The sequence below is a fragment of the Rhinopithecus roxellana genome, chromosome 11 (assembly GCF_007565055.1).
Source record: "Rhinopithecus roxellana isolate Shanxi Qingling chromosome 11, ASM756505v1, whole genome shotgun sequence".
NCBI classification, from domain to species: domain Eukaryota; kingdom Metazoa; phylum Chordata; class Mammalia; order Primates; family Cercopithecidae; genus Rhinopithecus; species Rhinopithecus roxellana.
Window position 1 is genome coordinate 46083694 of NC_044559.1, and position 23110 is coordinate 46106803.

Here is a 23110-nt window from a genome sequence, read left to right on the forward strand (position 1 = left end):
GTACTGGATAGGGTTTGTAAAGTTTACTTAGGATTTTTGCAACTATGTCCATAATTGAAACTAGTCTGTAGGATTCATTCTGTGCATGCTCTTTTTCTTGTTTTAGTAGCTCCTTCCACCCCCTCCTTTAAAGAAATTATTCTTTTTTTCTCAGGAACGATTTGTTTCTTATATGTTAGCTAAAACTCACCTGTTAAATCATTTGAGTCTGATCTTATTTTTGTAAGTAAATATTAAAAATACCATTACAAATTTAATTTCTTCATATAGTTATATTTAAATTTTCCTCTTTCACCTTGAACCAGTGTTAACAATTTTACATTTTTAAGAAAATGGTTAGTATTATTCACAACATTCTTGTGATTTAAAAAATCTCTGAATAACAATACTTATATCCCTCTTTGCATTCTTAATATTATTTACTTAGGAATTCTTTCTTTCTTGATTAATGTTGTAAATGTTTTGTCCATTTTATGAATATTTTCAAAGCACCAGCTTTTGATTTAATTTATCTTCTCTCTTGAGGTTTTTTTTTGGGGGGGGGGTCTTTCTTTTCATTAATTTCTGCTCATTTAAAAAAATCTTCATTTCTGAGAGAGGTATATTGAAATCTCCCACTCTGTGAATGTGTCCAGACATTTTCAGTGACTTGCTTTATGATTTAAGCTTATCAACTTTACATCTAGAGACTTTTCTTTTGAGGAAAAATTGCAACATGTTGTCTGTATTGAAAGTTTTTTTGGTAACCTTCTAGGAACCAAAAAAGCTTTAGTCAATAATGTCTAATCTTTAATGGTTTTTTGTTTTGTTTCAGATTTTAAGAAATCCTTTCATTAGGAGCTGGGCTAAAGCTTAGTTCTAGATGAATCTATATAACTAGATTTAAAAGTTATATCTGGATGCTGTCATTTATGGCTTTATATATTTTGAGACAATTTTGCTAGCATATACAGTTTCAAAATTCTTTTACTACCCTTCTAAACTGCTCCTTTTATCATTACAGAATTACCCTATTATCCTTATTCATGTCATTTTTGCCTTAAGGTCTAGCTTCTCTGATGTTACCACTACAGCAGCTTTTTTTTTTGGATTAAGATTTGTCTACAATATCTTTTTCCATTCCTTGTCTTTGTTTTCACAACCATTTTATATTTTGGGTGTGAATCTTGTAAAAATGATGCAGCTGAATTTTATTTTAAATTCTATGCAGATTATCTGTTTTCATTTTCACAAAGAGATTCCATCTATTTACATATAATGAGATTAATATGTTGACTCATTTTTATCTTACTATTTTATGATTTTCTATTCTTTAAATAGTTATACTTAAAATTGCAAGACACGCTCTTATCAAAATCTAAAGTTAATCAGCATGTCTATTATTCTCTAGCACAATACAAATTCTTAAACCATTTTAAATCTATTAGCTCATCTGGTTTTAAACCACCCAAATTTGGTCACTGTTGTAACAGTTATTTTAAGAAGCTTATTTAAATTTATTCACATGCATTATTTTGCTTAGTAGTGCCTCTGACTTCCTGTTCTTGCTGCTGGTGATCAATTTCCTTCCTACTGAGATATTCTTTGTTAGTTATCCTTTGGTCGATACCTTCATTGGAATCTGAGGGTAGTAAATTCTCTCATCTTTGTATGAAAATGTCTATTTCATTTTTATTCTTATAAAATAATTAATGAATATAGGATTGAGACTGACAAGAATTTTCCCTTAGTTCTCAAGTTTTAATTGCATAGTTACTAATGAAAAGTTTGTTGTTGGTTTAGTTGTCATTATTTTGTACAAATCTCTCTTTTGCCTCAAGTGGTTTCAAGAGTTCATCTTTGGTGTTCTGCATGTTCATCATAAGCTGTCTTGGAGTGTGTTTAGTTTAGTTATTCCTCCTGCTTGACTTGGTGGATTTTCCTCAAGACTCATGTCTTTCCTCAATTCAGGGACAGGCTCGTCACATTCTGATTAAACACGGCTTGCTTCCTGTGTGTGTTTTAAAATTTTATGTGTTTTCATTGTGGAATTTCTATTAGACCCATTCTGTTTTTTTAATTTTTCTTCTCTGATTTTTCTATTATCTCTTATGTTCTCAGAGGTCCTAATTCTTATTTCTCTTGTCTACTGATGCTTGCGTACAATGGCTTTTTGCATTGTGTGGCTTGTAATTTTGATTTGGGGCTCATCTTTAATATTTTTGTTACTTTTTCTTCCATGAGGGTATCTCATGTTATCTGGGTTATAGAAATATTTCTACAGAACTATTTTGGGTTGGCTTAGGCCTGGGCCCGTGGGAGTTTCACTGATGTGGGACCAGTTTTGAGGTCAATATCTTGACTGGGAATTCCATTCCTATGCTGGTATTAAAAATTTGGACATAGGCCCAGACTATTCCCAACATCCACACATGAGACTAACTGGGGTTTCACTGTCTTCATTTTTTATGAAATCTTTTTTCAATCCAAGACACCTGGCAAACAATTCTTCCTCCCAGCCCCCATCCCTGGATTGGAAGAGTTCTTTTTGTCTCTTTTTCACAGAGGAAAGCAGCTCTCCTGGGGCTCTGGCTTTTGTGGGACTCTCAGTTGCAGGTGGTTACTTCTCTTTTCCCAAACCCAAGCACCAGGCCCTCTTGCTGGGTCTTGAATAGCCCTTTGGGTTTTTGAATAGAACTTCGGTGAGCCCCCAGTCACCAGCCAGGGCTCAGGAACAACATCCCCTCTTTGTTTCTGCCTCTTGGGGATTTTGCTGACTCTCTTTTGAGCTTGACCAGGCATTAGCAAAAATTCTTAAATGTTTATATTTTATCCAGGGTTTCCATGTGTTTTCTTTGGGCTGGGAGAGCTACAGCAGCTCATTCCACCAAGTTCCTGGAAGGCTGCAGGTATCAGCTTGTAAGTGCCAAGTGTCAAACAAGTGATAAAGAAAAGTGTTGGCGTCACGCAGAGAAGGGAGGAATCACTGCAGACAATAATGGCTATTTGACAAATTTCAATGATAAGGGATAAGGGCAAAGCCTGCCTCTAGCTCATCCTTTTTCAAATAAATACCCACAGCTCTTTAAAACAAGTAACCTTCCTCCTTCCCAGAGGGCAGTGACTCTGTCTTTTTCTCTCTGAAACCCCATATTCACATATGGGACAGATCACAGAGAGTACACAGTAAACATCTGTTAAAGCAACAAATAAAGTGAGCATTTTGTCCAGGACACAGCTAAAAGTTCAAATACCAGAAACACTGCCTGAGAGGTGATAAATGTCATGTTACAGTAACACCCACGATATAGAATCGTATCCACATTGTGGATACATTCAGAATTTGTTAAGCAGAATCAGTTTTCTTTTAAAGTTCTTTAAGGTGCCTCAGAATTTAATGTAGCCAAGTTCAGTCCAGGCATGGCTGCCTTCCAAGCCATCTCTAACTGGCTAGGTTTTCTAAAAAGGATTTGCTCAAATGAGCATCCATAGTCCTTGGAAGGTGGTTTCAAGGTCAGCCCCGCCATAAAACCATTCCCTCAAGGGCTGTCTGCGCACATACCTGGCCAAGGCTGGTGTTTTGGAGTTACAATGGAATGCCTACCACTAAGGGGCACACCAGTACTTCTTGGGGCCTAAGCTAAGAATCTGGGCATGTGATTTTGCTCCGAATAAAATGGCCACAAAGTTTAAGCACAGATCCAATGGTGTAAGATTATGGTGATCCCAACGTGCCAGAATTACCGTGTAATTTCGAGCGAGGGAGACATCAGTACCATCTTGCAGATAGTGGGTTTCCGTGAAACTGCTGGCAATGAGACCTCTGTGGAAAAATAAAAACACCATAGAAAGATGAGTGCACAATTGCATTGATACATTGTTGTGAATGTCTCCGTGACAGGGTAGCAAGATTGTGACCTCCTTTTTTTTTTTTTTAACAGATAATCCAAGGAGGCTCCCATTAGGGCTTTCCCGGTTTAGGTTCTCCGGGGAGAATTCAGAGGAGACTCAGACAACAGAGTCAGATAATGCATCCTTGGAACAATAGCCCACACACTCAATGTGCAACCCTCCCTCTCTCCCTTCCTCCCACTTCATTCCTTCATGCACACACCTGGGTGCACACACTTGCAAATGCACACATGTGTGCACCCACATATACTCTTCCATGAATAGTACAGGCAGATATCTAATTTGGGAAAACCTCCCGCCTGGAAGTCACAGGCTCCGTCAACTGGAATCAATGGTTGAGCCACCCACTGGGAAAATCATTTTGATCCACTGCAGTGCCCCTGCTGGTTCCCCCGCAGGTGAGAGAACCGGCTGACAATATTGAAATGTCACAGAAGAGATTAAAACAGCAATGAAATGTTAAAAGCAGCGATGTATATATGAGGTGAGGAAAAATGATTCTGCACACCCTGAAATATTGAATTTCTAAGATAAACTGAAAGGAGGAGGAAACTGCCTGTTTATTCTAACTATTAATAAAACTTTATGCAGTCTACCAGAACTTCATTAAAGATTGCGAAGCATGGGTTACTTAGGTTTTAAATTATTTTCCAGCATCTTACATAACATGCACTATTTTATCCCACTCAACACAACCACAGGAAGTATTTCCTGTGTAACTACCGCTGCCAGGTGCTAGCTGCTGGGATACAAAGACAAGTAGGAACAGCCTCGCTCTTGATGACACCATGAGCTGGTAGGGTGATGGGTGACACAGAATCCAGTGTGAAGGGAGCGATCACGGAATAGAAACAGTCCTTCCGAGGCAAGAGAACAGAGTCTGGAGGCAGGGAACATAAGGTCGATTCATGCTGACTTTTTAGAACTAAGTCAAATGGAAACACTTCAGCTATGACAGGAAATATCCTCTCTATTTACGTAGGGAGTACAGCGATTAAATGACTTTGTAACTTTACCTCATCCCCTTCATTTACATAGGGCGTACACCAAGTAACCAATGGAAACCTCTAGAGGGTATTTAAACCCCAGAAAATTCTGTAACGGGGCTCTTGAGCACCTATACTTGGGCCCCCTCACACCCTGTGGAGCGTAATTTCATTTTCAATAAATCTCTGCTTTTGTTTGCTTCATTCTTTCCTTGTTTTGTTTGTGCATTTTGTCCAATTCTTTGTTCAAAACACCAAGAACTTGGACATCTTCCAGCAGTAACACTTCCGGGTGTGTGGATAAGCCGTGGGTGGAGCCTCCTGCAGGGGAAGGCTTTGCAGAGGGAGCCGACAATCGGGCTCTAACGATGTAGCAGGAGTCGGCTGGGCCCAGGACGGGATGGAAGGAGAGGGGAAATCCAGGCAGATAATGTCAAGGTCAGGATCTGAAAGGCCTGGAGTCTGGGGAGCTGCGCTGGTGGAAGACACAGAAAGGTTCTAAACAGAACCTGGGTTTTCTGTGTCTGGACAACAGGGAGTCAAGTGTTGCTTTAAATACTGAACTTTGGGGATGGTGAAGGTGCTGCCTGCCCTCTCCTGTCTTCAGAGAACACTCTTCACACCATTTGGTTCTGTGTGGGGGTGGGAGGGCGATTCCTCCACACCTGATCCGGAGATGAACACGTGACCCAAGCTAAGCCCATCACCAATCTTCCCTACAGCATGTTGAGCTGGGATGTCTGGGGAGGAGGTCTTTCTTTGTTCTCAAGGCTCTGAGGATGTGGCCACCACCTCCACCCTGGTCCCTTACTTCAGGAGAATGCTGGTCAGAGAGAACAAAGCTGTCACCTTCAGGCAGGGACAAAAGGCAGGGAGAGGGAGATGGATCTGCTGCCCCTGGGGCCTGCTCCTCCTCTCCTCCTCCTCCTAAGTCCCTCTCTTCTGCCTCCACCGGCTGGAGCTTGGTTTTGCAACCAGAGTCTTGACCAGTATGGCAGGGAAGGAAAAGAAGTGGGAATGATGCAAATGTCAGAGATGAGAAGCACTTTCCTTACACAGTCAGAGTTCCTTAGACCCCCTCCCAGTCAAATTCAAAACTGAGAGTCAGCTCCTTGTTTTACATGGATTGCAATATATTGAGGATATGCCTGGCTTAAATCAGTTAGACCTTGATGGCAGGTCTCTGCTGCAGTCTACTTAACAGCGAGTGTTTGAGAGAGTATGTGGAAAACATAAAACACAGACAGGCCCTCACACTCACTGGCAAAGGCACGTGGGCCTCCCGAGTGCTGCCCCTCACTCTCCTCAGCAGTGCACATGTCATGCCAGAGAAAGTTGCTTTACTTGGCAGCTTTGGCTTCTCAAACCCCTGTCTTGTAAGCTCACTTCCTCTGAGCTGCCAGAGGGGCTGCCTGGGTAGGCTCATTCACAGGGCACCCCAGCCCTGTCACACGGTCAGGAGCAAAGGAGAGGAAGAGGGGAGGGAGAGCGGGCAAGGCAGTGGGAAGGTGACAGGGCCCTGAAGAGAGGAGTGTGAAGAAGGGGTGGTCCTTGGTCACAGGTAGAGAGCTCCAGGAGGGTGGAGGAGTCTGGCAGTCTTGACAATGGAGCTGCAGCAGGTGAGCCCAGGTCAAGGGGACAGGCGAGGTGAACCAATCTTCCACAGCACAGTTCCAAAGGGAAGCAGAGAGGCAGGATGTGAAATCCAGAGATGGGACTTGAGGGGAATAACTGGAGGGATGGGGCTGAGAGGGGACATGGGCGAAGCTGCAGGGGAACAGGCAGAAGGATGCAGAGCACAGAGGGATACACACAACATGGGACAATGTGCAGAGCACGGGGAAATACACACAGCACAGGAGGATGCATGCAGCACAGGAGGACGCACAGAGCACGGGGGGAGGCACAGAGCATGGAAGGGGGATGCACAGAGCATGGGGGGAGGCACAGAGCATGGAGGAGGAATGCACAGAGCATGGGGAGAGGCACAGAGCATGGGGGAGGCACAGAGCATGGAAGGGGGATGCACAGAGCACGGGGGGAGGATGCACAGAGCACAGGGTTAGGCACACAACATGGGGGGGATGCACAGAGCATGGGGGGAGGCACAGAGCATGGAGAGGGGATGCACAGAGCATGGAGGGCGGATGCACAGAGCATGGGGTGAGGCACAGAGCATGGAGGGGGATGCACAGTGCACAGGGAGAGGATGCACAGAGCACAGGGGGAGGCACAGAGCATGGGAGGAATGCACAGAGCATGGAGGGGGATGCACAAAGCATGGAGGGGGGATGCACAGAGCATGGAGGGGGGATGCAGAGCATGGGGGGAGACACAGAGCATGGAGGGGGGATGCACAGAGCACATAGGAGGCACAGAGCACTGGAGGATGCACACAGCATGGAGGGGGGATGCACGGAGCATCGGGGGAGGCACAGAGCATGGAGGGGGGATGCACAGAGCATGGGGGTAGGCACAGAGCATGGGGGGGATGCACAGAGCATGGGGGGAGGCACAGAGCATGGGGGGAGGCACAGAGCAAGGAGGGGGGATGCACAGAGCATGGGAGGATGCACAGCGCATGGAGGGGGGATGCACAGAGCATGGGGGAGGCACAGAGCATGGAGGGGAGATGCACAGAGCACTGGGGGAGGATGCACAGAGCACAGGGGGAGGCACAGAGCATGGGGGGGATGCACAGAGCATGGGGGGAGGCATAGAGCATGGGGGAAGGCACAGAGCATGGAGGGGGGATGCACAGAGCATGGAGGATGCAGCTAAGGATGCACATAGCCTATTCTCTGTTGAGCAAGAACCCAGAGTGGCCTCAATAGTCTATAGTCTAAAAGAAGGTACACACTTGACCAGCTTCAAGATTACAGAGAAAGGAAAGGAAGAATTTAATGTAGATTAAGTTATATTAATTATTGCTTATATTATTTACTATGTATTTGTACTTCTATTTATCACATATTTTATTAATATTGTAGCAATTCAGGTCTTAACAATGTTGAAATCTTATTTGAATGAACAAGGTATATAAATGCCTAATATTAAGGGGAGTGATGGGTGCAGACATTTGTAGAACAAAGAGACATCATTCGAAGGCTTCTGACCAGGCTTAACTGAAAGCTGGTTTGGACAGATGGCCAAGGAGAACAGTCATTTTACGTATGAGGGAGATGGAAAAATCCATCAGGAAAGCGGGGGATTAGAGAAAATGAGCTTTCGATAGACAACTCTCAGCAAACTGGAGGACAGAGTAATTTTAGGGTTAAACAGCAGTAAAATTAATTAGAAGATTTTGAAATGTGACTCAGAATAGCAATACAAAGCCCTAAAACTACCCACTGCTCCTCATCGTCATCCAAGTGTCATCGGAGTTAAGCAGAAATACCACCACCGTCATGCTTGGAGCTCTGGAGAGTTCTTAAGCCCTGTGTTATGTTTTCTCTTGTCGAAAGAGAGTGGAACAGGGGCTTCTGCTTACAGCCCTGACCATGTCCCACTGCTGCTGAGGCACTAAATGATATGCTCCTTTTCGAGTTTTTCTTATACAGTCTGGAAAAGAAATGTTGATTTATGGATAAGATGCAGTCATACCACTTGTGTATGTTTTATCTTCTCAAGATATTTCGAAGGCAAGAGAGGGGAAGGGGAAGGGAAAGACAGGAACAGGAGGAAAGCCAGCAAAAGTTCATGCTCAGCGTACAACAGAGTCTTGCAAAATGCAGACAGTGGATGTTACGTGCGCTCACCACACAAATGGTAACTGGGAGGTAATACATTAGTTTATTAGCTAGATTCAACCATCCCCTTCAAAACAACACGGTGTGCCTAACAAAAACATGCAATGATGTGTCCATTTAAATAGCTAAATACCTAAATAAACACCAACTACCCTCCTCCAAAAACAAGCCCCAAACTGCTGATGGGCTTTCTGTGGACCAGCCCCAGCGCTATGAGCTGGGAAAAGCAGGCAGCTTCCTTGGTTTCCTATGCAGGGTTTGAATGAGAGATGGAGGGAAGCAATGTGACCTGATATCCGAACGCCTTCCCAGCTCTCCCTTCCAGGAATCTGCTTCCGCAGCCAGGACTCCAGGTGTCATGCGCTCCACACCCTTGGGAATGAACCCACCCTGCAGGGCTTTGTGTGCCGCCGCTGCCTGCTCTGACTTCCTCAGGTCCTGCTTGGAGATCATGCTGCCCTCCCTGCTAAAACTCTGTAGTGTCTTCCCACTGGCCCCGGGATGAAATCCCAACACCTCCCCATGGCCTCCACACGTCCCACATCTTTCTCCAGCACCATGACTTGCCAGGAAGTGTGAATGAAACCAAGAAGGCGCTGGATGGAGGTTTTCTAAGATGTGTGTCTAATTTAAAAGGGGCCAGGAGTCAAAGGCCCCCGGAGAGAACTAAGCGGGGGTGGATGGACAATGGCAGTATTGGAAATGTGACAGCAATGGCCTTGCAGCCTGTAGATTTCCCCAAAGAGAAAATCCAATTAGATGGACTCTCTTATGTCAGCAAATGAAAACAGAAGATGAATGCAGATTTTCATGAGAACATTCTTTTTCTCTGCTTATTAGATTAGCTGATCTAACAAGGTACTCTGTTTCTCTCAATACCAGGAAATAAAATGCATTTTAACTGTGCCAGGAGTTGATTTTGCTATTTGCCATTTGTTGTGGGATGACACGTGACACTTAAATATTCTCTCATTTAAACAATATCTAGCATGCTGCACAATGGGAATAAGATGCTCCGGGAGGCCCCACTGGTGAAGGACATAAACCCAGAGTGGTCAGGGCTCCACGACACAGACATACCCAAAGCACCACAGGAGCCCTAGGAAAGGCTTCCAACCCAGAAGTCAGCCTGCGGAGGGGGTGCCCAAAGGAGCCAGGAAAGATGGGGAACAGTGAGCTGGGCTGGTCGGGGGAAGGTGAGGAGAGGAATGGGAAATGGGGAGGACAGCATTCCAGTGAGAGGGGACTGCATTCTCAAAGGCATGGGAGCGCAGAAACAGCACGCTAGCGGGCAACGTGAAGAGGGGAGGCGAAATGACATGGATGCCACGTGGTCAGGGTGCAGGGCCTGAGGCAGGGAGACCCGTTGCTGTTGAGACAGGCAGGTTGGGGACAGAACCTACATGCTGCCCAACACTGCTGACTTTATCCTGTGCCATGCGGAGCTGCCAAACACGGAAGGGACTTGAGCAGACATGAGCTTCAGAGCCACAGGCAGTGACAGATGAGACTTGGAGGGGAAAGAGAAAAAAACAGGCTGCAGGAGGGTTAGCAAAGAGGCTGGTGTGAGTGTCCATACAGAGCACCAGGCCAGGACACAACAGGATGGGAAATTCAGAGGGGCCCAGAATCAGGAACTGCGTGACAGACTGAGGACTCTTGGGTGATGTCAACAAAGATGGGTGACTCATAAATGAGAAAAGAGACATGAGTCCAGTCTTAGCCGTGGATATAGTTTGGATACTTGTCCCCGCTCAAATCTCACATTGAACTGTAATCCCCAGTGCTGGAGGTGGGGTCTGGTAGGAGGTGTCTGGATTGTGGGGGCGGATCCTTCATGGCTTGGTGCTGTCTTTGTGAGAATGAGTTCTTGCAAGATCGGGTCATTTAAAAGCATGTGGCACCTCCTCCTCCCACCCCTTCCTCTCAGTTTCTCCCGCTTTCCTCATTTGAGGTACGTGCTTCCACTGTACCTTTCACCATGATTGCAAGCTTCCTGAGGCTTCCCCAGAAGCTAAGCAGATAACGATGCTATGCTTCCTGTAAAGCCTGCAGAACCGTGAGCCAATGAAATCTTTTTTCTTTATAAATTACCAAGTCTCAGGTATTTCTTCATAGCAATGCAAGAATGTCCTAATCCGGCCATGCTCAGTGCTGAGAGCTGTTCTCTTTCTTGGACACGTTATGGGAGCAGGTGACCCCATGCACCTACAGTTTGGAGACATATGGTGTCCACCTTCATTTAGAGAGGACAAGTAGACTCCCATCCTTTTTGGCTGAATACTGTATTTTCTGATTTCAAAATCTTCGGATACACTGGCTGAAAATTGTTATTTAGAATTTGCATGAAAATATTACTATGTAGGTAAAGTTCTTCCTGATAAAATTTCTTGCATTTCTGAGATGATTTGAGTATTGAATCAAAACATGAATGACCTCCAAATTGCTTTCAGATCCATATTGAAATTATCTGACTTTAACTTTACCCTTATATAATTTAGTCACACAATTTGAATGAGATGGATTTCATTAAGATGACATATGTTACACTCCAAACCATGGGAGAGCTGAAGGAAACTCCCTGACCCCAGGAGTGAATCAGCCTTTCTCTCGTGTTCTGCCAGGATTCTGAAACAAGACTTTCCCTATTCGGTCTTATTTCTTGTTTACTTGTCTTCCTCCCACATTGGGTTGAGCTAAGAGGCAGAAACAACACCTCTAAACCCAGCACAATGCCTAGCATAGAAGAAGTGCCTCGTAAATAAATGAATGAGAAACTGAATATTATCATAGAAAAGCAACCAATCTGGATAGAATGTGTCGAAACTAATTGGATCAATTAAAAATAAAAGAAATATGCTTCAAATTGCTTTACACTGATTGTACAGGGGGTATGGGGTAGGGACAATCTCATTCATTCTTTCATTATTTCAAGAATTCTGAATGTTCTCCGGTCTTCCAGATCAACGCTGACAACACGTTATCAATTTCAGAACTGCTTAAATGAGGGCAACGGGGAACGAAAAGTAAGAGACTGGCATCAATTACTTAGAATATGAAAACACTTATTGATGACATGTCAACTTTTTCCTATTATTTCTTTGAAGACCATACATATTGTTTGAGGGTTTAATTATTCTGTACAGCATATTCATGCCAAAGTATCACAAGACAGTTCTAGTTTGTCAATTAACACCAGCAGGCAGTACAGATACTCTTTGCAATTAAATCATGCCAGGCAATGTAGGCTTCAGAGATTTCTTCTTCCTGGTAGATCCATTTGGTATTAAAACAAAGTATCCAACTGAGTTTTCTGCTGAAGACTTACTTTATCATGTCATCATTCCACAAATTACAAAATCATCCATATATAAATTTGGGTAATGGATTTCTTTTATTAGAATGTGGAAATACAGCTACAAATACTTTCATATGTGAGACTAAGGGCCAGAGCTTTAACAAAACATAGCATCCAATAAAGATCATAATTAAAAATCATGATCTAGATTCTCCAAGTTACTAAAATGATATTCCTTAATGAAAACTGTCTATTCCTCAATCAGAGCTAAATAAATATAGAGAAAAGATCTGGAGGGCAAACGGTATGCACCCAGACCGGACCCTGCATCCTCTGAAAACACTCACTCTAGTTTTCAGCAGAAACTCTAGACTGGCTGGAATCATGGAGGTCTTCATGCTGCTATCACTGGCTTTTCTGGACTATTTTATGAAAAGATCAGACAGTTGAAGGATTCTCTCTAAAACCAGTGTACTGAGGTATAAAATAAGAGGAGAAAAATGAAAAAGAAGAATCGAAGACATCTGGTATCTCTCACATCTCAACTTTGCTCAAACTTCTTTCAGAACTTTGTCTTTGCAAATATTTATGCTTCTTTTTTATGGTAAAACTTATCATAGCCTGGTAAATAACTCATGATCTGCGTTCTCGGCTTGGAGAATTAAAGCAAAGCGTCGCCGCCACCACCCTCAATGCCTTGCCCTCATCATCTTGCCACCTTCTTCCTGCCCCTGTTCACATTGTTTGCCTCCATGTTGTAGGCCTTGGGGCATTCACTGTTTTTGAATTTTTGTTTTTTTTTTGAGACGGAGTCTCTCTCTGTCACCCAGGCTGGAGTGGAGTGGTGCGATTCTGGCTCACAGCTCACTGCGACATCCGCCTCCCAAGCTCAAGCAATTCTCCTGCCTCAGTCTCCTGAGTAGCTGGGATTACAGGCACATACCACTACGCCTGGCTAGTTTTCTGTAGTTTTAGTACAGATGGGGTTTTGCTGTGTTGGCCAGGTTGGTCTTGAACTCCTGATACCTGTCTTAGCCTCCCAGAGTGCTGGGATTAGAAGCGTGAGCCACTGTGCCCAGCCGGGGGCATTCACTTTTAATATGCACTGCCTTACTTTATCTTGAAAGAGACTGCATGGTAAGGACTGTAATTGCCTGCCTGATAAGGAAGAGGAAGCACTCAGAGAGAGTAAGTGACTTGTTCAAAGCCACACAGCTGAGCCCTGGAGACTAAACTCGACTCTATTTGGCTCCAAAGCCCACCTGCTCCTAACCACTGGTTGACACTGCCTTCCCAGGAAGCAGCATCAGTGTATGGTTCCGACGGTCTGAAAAAAAAAGCAGCAAAAATCAAATTCTGTGTTTTTCTGAAATAATTTTTCCTCCATGTTGGAAGAGACACTTGAAAATGGTGCTATGCTATTTCTCTTCACACACAATTCAATTTTGTTACAAAATCCAGATTTATTTTTGGATATAATTTCAGTATTTTGGGATCCTAACTATTTAAACTGTACATCTGTAAGAACAATGGAGCACGTACATTCCATTTTTCTTCTGTTATTCTCCCTTTACTAAAATTTTCAAAATGATCAAAACAACTTTTGTTTTCCCCTGGAATAAAAAAAGCTTCCTTGCCCAGCTCTTTCTCATTTAGTTTCACAAACTATAATAAATAAAACTGTTGATACAGCATTTTGGAAGCTGTAGGGGACAACAAAGTTTCCTGCAAAATAACTTCTTAATATACTGCTTCCATTATAAGTCACAAATACACAGAGTTTTGGGTCAAATCATGTGACACACTGAGACATGATGTTATGATTGTCTTTTGGGACTGTTCAGATGAGCCTATCTGTTCATGAACGAAGAGCTCACCCCTTTGGACTGTTGCAGACTCAGTGGAGGCCTCTATAAGAACAGGGGGGCTGCCTTGTCAACGGGCTGAAATATACGAGCAGGTGGAAACTGATGGGCTCCTGCATTCGCAGCTCTCCAGCTGGCATGAGACTCAGTCTTAAGGCTTTGGGTTGCTCTCTCCCCTTTTTAATAACCAGATACCGTTTTCAAGTCTTGGATGAGGACTTACATACCGTTTCAGGCTTTTTTTTTTTTTTTGAGATGGAATCTTGTTCTGTCACCAGGCTGGAGTGTAGTGGCATGAGATCTCAGCTCACTGCAACCTCCGCCGCGCGGTTCAAATGATTCTCCCGCCTCAGCCTCCCGAGTAGCTGAGACTACAGGCATGTGCCACTACACCCAGCTAATTTTTGTATTTTTAGTAGAGATGGGGTTTCACCACGTTGGCCAGGATGGTCAACTTGACCTTGTGATCCACCTGCCTCAGCCTCCCAAAGTGCTGGGTTTACAGGCATGAGTCACCGCACCCAGCCTCATGCTGTTTTTAATGTGTCATGACTGCCTTCCTAGTATGACAGCTATCAAGTTTCAGTAACACAATTTTAAGAAAAAAGTAAAATAAAATAGGGCCTCAGATACAGGAGAAAAGTTGTAAACCCAATAAACAATTACTTCCACTGACAGTAAAGCCCTACACCCACTTCTTTCAGAATCAATCGCAAGCGTAGATATAGTAAGTCAGCTTACGTTGCATTCTTCAAACGTTTCTACCAACACAGGTAAAACAGTCATTTCTCTTAAACTTCAGAATTTTCCTTTTTCCTTTAAGAAAACAAGAGTTGGCTGTAACAGTAGCAATAGCATCAGTCACTAAGCAGCATCAGTCACTAACGTTCATTTGAGCTCTTCCTAAGCAAAGGCACTTTATGTATATTTTTTAATTTAACTTTTACAACAATCTTGGCAGGCAGGTACTTATTTGTACATGAGACACTGGAGGCAAAGAGAGGTTAGGCGACTTGGCAGGGGTCACACAGCTGGCACTGTGTAGGTGTTTCGACTTCAGAGCTCTTATTGCTATGCTTATATGACTTGTGTTTCTCCTTACTCTGACTTTTGCCTTTTCTGCCCATATTCCTTTCAAGGGACAACTATACTGAATGTAGCAATCTCTCTCTTTCAAAGCAATGATAAAGAATTTGGAGTGAGTTGGGTGAATCTATTTCCCACTTATTGCCATGGGTCAAAACTGAAAGGAACAATGAGGAACTGTATAAATCGGCGTTCTGTTTGCCTCTAGTCTGGAGAATAATCACCTTAGTCATTTTATGTGTATCAGTTGACACTATTCCACGTGTAAAGGTGTGTGAAATATTCAATAATGCAAGTGAACAATCAAACCCATTTATATTTACTCATTAGTGCCACATACCGTCCGCAAATAATCTACAGACCAGAAGCAAAGGGAACCTCGAATTCATTTTCTAATTGCCCTTCTTGCCCTGGACTGCAAGTGGTATTTATTAGCCACTGCTCCTTAAGTATCCGCATGGTCTATGATGTGGGAGGACATGTGACAACGAGTGATTCTTTACATCTTTATAATGACACTATGAGTTGGTATATGGCCATTTTATAGATATAGGAATTGAGGCTCAGAAGTGCTAAGAAATGTGTTCAAGGTCACACACTCTTACAGCGGCAACGGGCTCGGGTCGTTACATGCTAACATATCTTACACTCAGCCCTTGGCCATATGCATGTTGGATAGAAAAGCATACCTTTCTCTCCTCCAGTCCCAGAAAATTCGTGGTTGATTATTTTAAGGAATGCATTTACCTAACTGATTAACTGAACCTCATGTACAAAAACATTCAAGCGGAGAGAGGTGCCTTTTCAGCTGGGCTAACTGGTGGGGTCTTCCCTACTCACTTCCGAGGCCAGTTCCTGGCTCCGAAAGGCTTTCAGTCAGTATCTGCAGAATGTTTGGGCTGATACATTTCCCAGTAATAAAATGTGGACAAGAAGACCAATCTACCTTCAAAATATGTCTCTAGCAGCAGTATAGCAACAGTGGTTAAGAACAAATCTCATTCTGCCATTTTCTTCTTTTATGACGTTGAACATGAAATCTGATCTCATGCTGGCGTTTCCTCATCTAAAATGGGAATGGTAGCTCCTACCTCACAGGGATACTATACGGGAAGTTAATCTATGTTATAGATGATAAACAGGCTGAACCCACATTATGTACTCAGTAAATGGAAGCAATTATTATTATTAATAAGCCCTCTGGCTTCCATTCATCTCATCTACCATTTCTCCAGTCCCAGCCACCATTTCCCCTCACCTAACCTTCCATAATAGATTAGCCAGACTCCTGTTTTCACTCTTGAAACATTTAGGTCCGTTTTCATACAACAGCCAGCGTGAAGTTTTTAAAACGAAAACGGATCATGTCACTTCTCCACTTAAAACAGTGCACTCTTCTTACAGAACCCAGAGTAGAATTCCAATTCCTTAGTGCAGGGCTGGACGTGGTGGCTCACGCCTGTAATCCCAGCACTGTGGGAGGCTGAGGTGGGCAGATCACTTGAGGTCAGGAGTTCAAGACCAGCCTGGCCAACATGGTGAAACCCCATCTCTACTAAAAATACAAAAATTAGCCGGGTGTGGTGGTGGGTGCCTGTAGTCCCAGCTACTCGGGAGGCTAAGGGAGGAGATTTGCTTGAACCTGAGAGGCAGAGGTTGCAGTGAGCCGAGATCCTGCCACTGCACTTCAGCCTGGTCACAGAGTGAGAGCCCGTCTTGGAAACAAAACAAAACCAAACAAAAACCAAAAAGCAAAACACAAATTCCTTGGTGTGGACCAGGCCCGCCCCCTCTACCTGCCCAATTCATCCCACTCAGGCTCTGCTGCCTCGCTTTGGTTTCCGAAGTCCACCACCCTTCTTATCTCGGTCTGGAACATTCTTCCTACTTTCTCTGCCTGGCCAACTCTTAGTAACCCTCATCCAAAATGACAGCATCTGCAGCAATCTTCCCTGCCTGCCCCTTCCTACTGGGGTTCTCCTTGTTAGCTGCTCTTGCAATGTCCTGCCCCGTTCCTTGAGCACATGGTGCCATTTCTCATTTATTTGCTCTGTCATTTGAGGTATGTTTCCCCCATTAGGGCAGAGTCTGTCTGGGTCCCTCCCCAGCCCTTACACTAATGTCTGGAACTTAGCAGATGCTCAATAAACACTTGTAGAATGAATGGAATAACTGAGAATGAGAAAAATATGGCAAAAGCACTCATTACATAATAGAATCATTATTGACTTCCTGCTATTTTAGGACAGGAGGAGTTCTTTCTACTCTAAAAATAAATAAATCAATAAAACCACCACCACCACCAAAACCCACAAAACACTGACTGGTAAGACACACATTGATCCTTAGAAGTTCTACCACCTAAAATATATCTGGTTTTTACTTCATAAGATAGAATAGAAAATATACTTTACAAAATACATCTTCAAATGGCATTTGCTTAACTTCCAGAATTAAAAAAAAGTTTAGCCGACTTATTTGGAACCATCGAACCAAACACCTTTGACTCCTTGGACACACAGCTTTACACTTTAAAAATAAAATGACCTGGTGTGCGTGTCCTCTCCTCACATCAGCTGGTAGCCAAGAGTCTTCTGGTGCAGACGGGCATCTTCCACCTGGCCCAAAGCAGGGGGTCCTGCAAGATTTCAGGGCTGATGACCTGGTAAGTGGTTTCACTGAAAGCCGGATGCATTTCAGCCCTGTTTCCTTCACCCAACCAGCTCAGTGAAGAACTTGTATTAATTGGTGCTTTGAGGCAGAAGGGGATTTTCTTGGCCATGGCGGAAGCCAGCCAGCCAGCTCCCTGGCAGACTTGCAGACTGGCCAGCTGGACTCTCTTAAAAATGGACCTACATTGAACCAAACTCATAGAATGTGTGTTAGATCGAATTTGTTCCTCTCTGCCTGCTCAAACAGGGTCATGCTCTGCAAATTTCCATACCATCGCTACCAGGAGATAGACACCAGGAGGGATCTGGGGTGGGGAAAAGGATCTTCACTTTCTGAAGTGTTCTAGATTGGCCCATGGGGCAGGTCAGGTCCTCTTGCTGAGGCTACCATGAAATGTGCCTGGATTTTGAAATGGATGTCTTTCTCCCAAAAAAAAAAAAAAAAAAAAAAAAAAAGGCGGGGGGTGGGGGGCGGTCCCTGTGTGTGAACCCAGGTGTACAGAGGCCTAATCAGGTAAAGCACACCCTCTTTCCTGTGAAGGCCCCACTGAGTTTTTCTGCTCTGATCCCCCAGGCTGAGTCAGGAGGATCCAAAAAAAGCCACGGGTTGTGCCAGCCCCAAGCAGACACCACCGCCTGCCACAGAGCTGTCAGAAAAGTACTGTGTCTGGGACAAGGAAGGGTTGTAAAATATAAAATTGTAAAATAAAACCATTAATCCCATCTGAATTCTAGCTGCTGGGTTCTTTATATGAAGTAGTCTTCTGTTTTCTTTGTTTTAAAGAAACCACAACAAGAAGTACTTATAATACCCATGCTGAATATTTCTGTTTCCCAGTAATGATTCTCCAGGTGCTTAGCTGGTTCACTATCTGATCAGCAACTGGGCTTAAACAAAACAAAACAAAACAAAACTGGGAGGGTTTTGCATTAAGATCTAATGCTGTCGAGAACCCTAGAGAAGAACCAAAGGACAGATGCCAGTGACAGTGGGCCATTCATCGATGGATCTCTCTCCAGGATAAAGACCACACCAATCAATATTCTTACAGCTGGGCCTCTGAACTATGTGCTTCCTCCATGTGGACTCTCCAAGGGTAAATGGACATTTTCCCCAGTGCCTTTAATTTCTTATTCAATTCCAGCCTCCTAGGTTACAAAAGAGTTCAGCTAATTCTAACAGCTAATTTTCCATAAGCACTTAAATGGTTTAGTCAGAATGATGGTTGGGAATATTTTATGTTGCTTTCATTATTCTTAGCTAGGTAGGGTAATTCTTACGAATTACCTTGTTGATTTAGTTAAGTAATGCAATACATGACAAAATATTACCCTGGGTCATGAAAAATAGAGATCTTTAATAAGCATCATGGTCTCAAATTGTAAAATTAGTTAAAAACCGTGGCAGGGGTGGTTAGTTGGTTCATATTTGATTGAAGCAGTAATTCATTACATTTATGAAATCTTTAGAGTTCATTCGCTGTCCAGGCATTCTAATGTATTACTTACTTGGACTGCATTTTTAAAAAGCTGCTGGCATTAGGCAACAAGCAATCTTACAGCACTAGGCTAAGAGTTAGAACCTTTTCCTTGCGGCTTGTTCACAGCTAAGTCTCCAAGGTGTCTTGCGTATGGGACAAAACCAGATACCTACTCAAGGCACCCAGCCCAAAACATTACTTCACGTCTCTGGATGGACTTTGGCCAGAAAAAAGACAAACATGCTTCCAGTATTTCTGGCTTCCCAGCCATTGATCTGTTACTCGGATGACACTGTTGTGGTTTCTTTAGAAAAGGAAAACAGAAGAATACTTCCTATAAAGAACCCAGCAAGTAGAATTCAGATGGGATTTATGGTTTCATTTTCACACAACAATCTTGCACGCAAAGTTGGGAATTAGGATGACATCATATGTGCTGCTAAACTCATGTTCTAGAAACATGCTCCAGAAAGGAGTTCTTCATTAGAAGCTGAAAGCTTTCCATGTGTCTGGGGAAAAAAATAGCTAATATGTTGAGGAGGAGGGAGGCCCAATTTAATGACTAAAAAATGTAATTTATAATGATCAGCCTCAGTAATCCCTTCTAATAGTTTCATTTTAAAAAACACCATTATGATCTCCAAACTTACTGAATTAATCAACACTTCTTGGGGTCAGAAAACAACTATATATTAAGTGCACTCCTGTATACTCAAAGACTGAGGCAATGGATCCAACCAGAAAGTAGATAAAATGTGGAGTTACTGCTCTTTATCTTTCCCACAAAGGCAGAGATTTCCAAAATTAAACAATCGCATTTCAGTTCTCGATGGGTCAGAGCATTGTTTGACCTGGAACTTCAGACTCTGGTTATTAGAGGGTCCTGGGGAGTCATCACCAATTTTGTTGGGTGTAACAATGGAATTGTGTGTTATTTTGAAATTTACGAGAAAAAACAACCCCATCAAAAAGTGGGCGAAGGATATGAACAGACATTTCTCAAAAGAAGACATGTATGTTGCCAACAAACATACAAAAAAAAGCTCATCATCACTGGTCATTAGAGAAACACAAATCAAAACCACAATGAGATACTGCCTCACGCCAGTTAGAATGGCGATCATTAGAAAGTCAGGAAACAACAGATGATGGAGAGGATGTGGAGAAACAGGAACACTTTTACACTGTTGGTGGGAGTGTAAATTAGTTCCACCATTGTAGAAGAAAAGTGTGGTGATTCCTTAAGGATCTAGAACCAGAAATGCTATTTGACCCAGCAATCCCATTACTGGGTATATACCCAAAGGATTATAAATCATTCTACTATAAAGACATGTGCACACATATGTTTACTGCAGCACTGTTCACAATAGCAAAGACTTGGAATCAACCCAAATGCCCATCAATGATAGACTGGATAAAGAAAATGTGGCACATATACACCATGGAATATTATGCAGCCATAAAAAAGGATGAGTTTGTGTCCTTTGCAGGGACATGGATGAAGCTAGAAACCATCATTCTTAGCAAACTAACACAAGAAGAGAAAACCCACACCACATGTTCTCACTCATAAGTGGGAGTTGAACAATGAGAACACATGGACATAGGGTGGCGAACATTACACACCAGGGTCTCTCGTGGGGTGGGAGGCTCGGAGAGGGATAGCATTAGGAGAAATACCTAATGCAGACGATGGGTTGATGGGTGCAGCAAACCACCACGGCACGTGTATACCTATGTAACAAACCTGCACGTTCTGCACATTTACCCCAGAACTTAAAGTATAATAATAATATAAACACAAATTGAAGGGTTAAGAGGAGCAATGGCATGAAGTCTGTTAGAGGTGACCTCAGAAAAGGGAGAACCACAGAAACAGCAAATGCGGCAAATCTTAACACCGGCTGAATCTGGGTCTCTCAACCTCAGCTCAGCTGACATTCGGTGCAGATGACTCTGTGCTGGGGGGATGTCCTGTGTAATGAGGGTGTTTAGCAGCATCCCTGGCCTCCACCCCCGAGATGCCAGTAACCTTCTCCCAACCAAAACTGTCCCCAGACACGGCCAACTGTCCCCTGTGGGGCAAAATCACCCTCAGTTGAGAACTGCTGGTATGTAGGAGGGATTAATACACTATTTCCTCTTCTTTTGAATATAGATTTTTTTTTTAAAGTTTCAGAGTACAAGTTTTAAAGTCAATGGAGGAACAAAAGTGTGAAAAATCACAGTGCTAATTCAGTCTCTTTTGTGGTTTGGAAAATCTTCCTGAGGAGTATAGCAGAGTCTGCCTGGGGATCCGAGACCAGAGGCCCCATCTCCAGAGAATTTCTCAGGCTGGTCTGGGACCTTGGTGTTGGGAACCACCTCAGGCCCAGGGAGTCAGCATCGCAGGGGCCTGGGGACCAGGAATGTACATTAAAAAACAAAACAAAACAAAAAGAGCATTAATATTTGAAAATAATTTCAAACTTGCAGAAAAATTGCAAAAATAAAAATCATACAAACAACATATATATACACCTATACATCTTTTATCCAGATTCATCTGTTGTTGATCTTTTTTTTTTTTTTTTTTTTTTTTTTGAGATGGAGTCTCACCCTGTCACCAGGCTGGAGTACAGTGGCACGATCTTGGCTCACTGCAACCTCTGCCTCCCGGGTTCAAGCGATTCTCCTGCCTCGGCTTCCTGTGTAGCTGGGACGTCCATTTGCTTTATGCGTTGTTCCCCTCCTACCCCTTCCCCCCACTGCCCGCCCACCAATCTTTACAAACACACACAGTGTTTTTCCTAAACCATCTGAGGATAAGTGATATACAACATGGCCCTTTACCAGCAAATACTTCATTGTATATTTCCTATAAGCACATATTCTCCTATGCATCATGGCCAGACTATCCAAGTCAGCAAATGTCACATCCAGGCAGTCCCTCACTTCTCAGTCACACCCAAGGCTCTCCCTGACCCAGCTGTGAGCTTTGCAGCCTGTCTTTCCTCCTCCCGGGCCAAGTTCAGTCCAGGGCCGGGCGTGCAATACGCCGTCGTGTCCATTTTCCCCTCTCTTTTTATTAACAACTTTAAGACACGGTTCCCGCACAGACAACTTGCCCACTGAAGGTGTACAATTGCATGTTTTTTACCCTATTCAGGGTGGTGCCCATCTACCACAAGATGGTTTTAGGCATTCCATCTCCCCGTGCCCTTTACTTTATACTCACTACCCTCAGTCTCTTGGAATGAGACATTTCCACTGCTTTTATCTCCTATGATAATGATATATTTGAAGACCACAGTCCTCACCCCTTTTTATTAAAACAATTTTGAGTTTGTTTGCTATTTCCTTGGGACCACCTTCAGAGCGACAATCCTGCGAGAATAGCCAGAAACAACGGCTTCACCAGGACCTGCAGCCAAGCTGAACAGCCCAGCACACACGAGGAGGTGGTGTATTCACAAAGAAGCCAAGAATGCCGCCGAGAGAAACACACAGCACCAGGAGACCAGTGTATGCGGAGGCCACTGGGCCACAGCCAGGTGCCAGGAGTTGCAACTCACCTCCACAATGGCCTGCCTGCTAGCGGGGCAACCTTACAAAATATTATTATTATTTACTCGTAACAATAACAATTGCTCAGAAAATAAAAATCAAAACAGGCCAACCATTGGCACACCAACAGGAGATTTCTACAGGTTTTATTGTAAACATATGTTTCTAAAACAGTTCGTGGTGAGTGCCAAAAAACCCAGCATTGAGTCGATTTTCCTTTTTCTGCGTGCATGACTTGCTTTGGAAACTGCCTATACATGCCCTACATTTTTTTCTCTCATCAAAAACAATCGAGGAACAGTACGAGGAGTTCTGAAGCATAACCTAGTTGTTTCACGCGAGTGGTGAGAGAGGGACGTGATGTGATGTGGGTTCCACGTAAGAGTCGTGCTGCGGGGAGTTGGGAAAGAGTTTGCTGGTTCCATCGGACTGCACAGAAGAGCAGGGGCTCCCACCGCACATTGCAAAAGAAGGCCAGCCAGTGGCCGCCCTGCCAGCTGCTCTTGGAAGGAAGGGAAAGGCTCTCCCTTACC

General features: G+C 43.6%; 1 protein-coding gene across 1 annotated transcript in view; it reads right to left on the bottom strand.

Annotated features, from left to right (window-relative positions):
• Positions 1 to 23110, bottom strand: part of ADAM12 (ADAM metallopeptidase domain 12) — a 373482-nt gene that overhangs the window by 135991 nt on the left and 214381 nt on the right. Inside the window, exon 4 of the mRNA XM_030940432.1 lies at positions 3724 to 3802. Coding sequence (XP_030796292.1) covers positions 3724 to 3802 — 79 coding nt within the window. The remainder of the gene's footprint in view (positions 1 to 3723; positions 3803 to 23110) is intronic.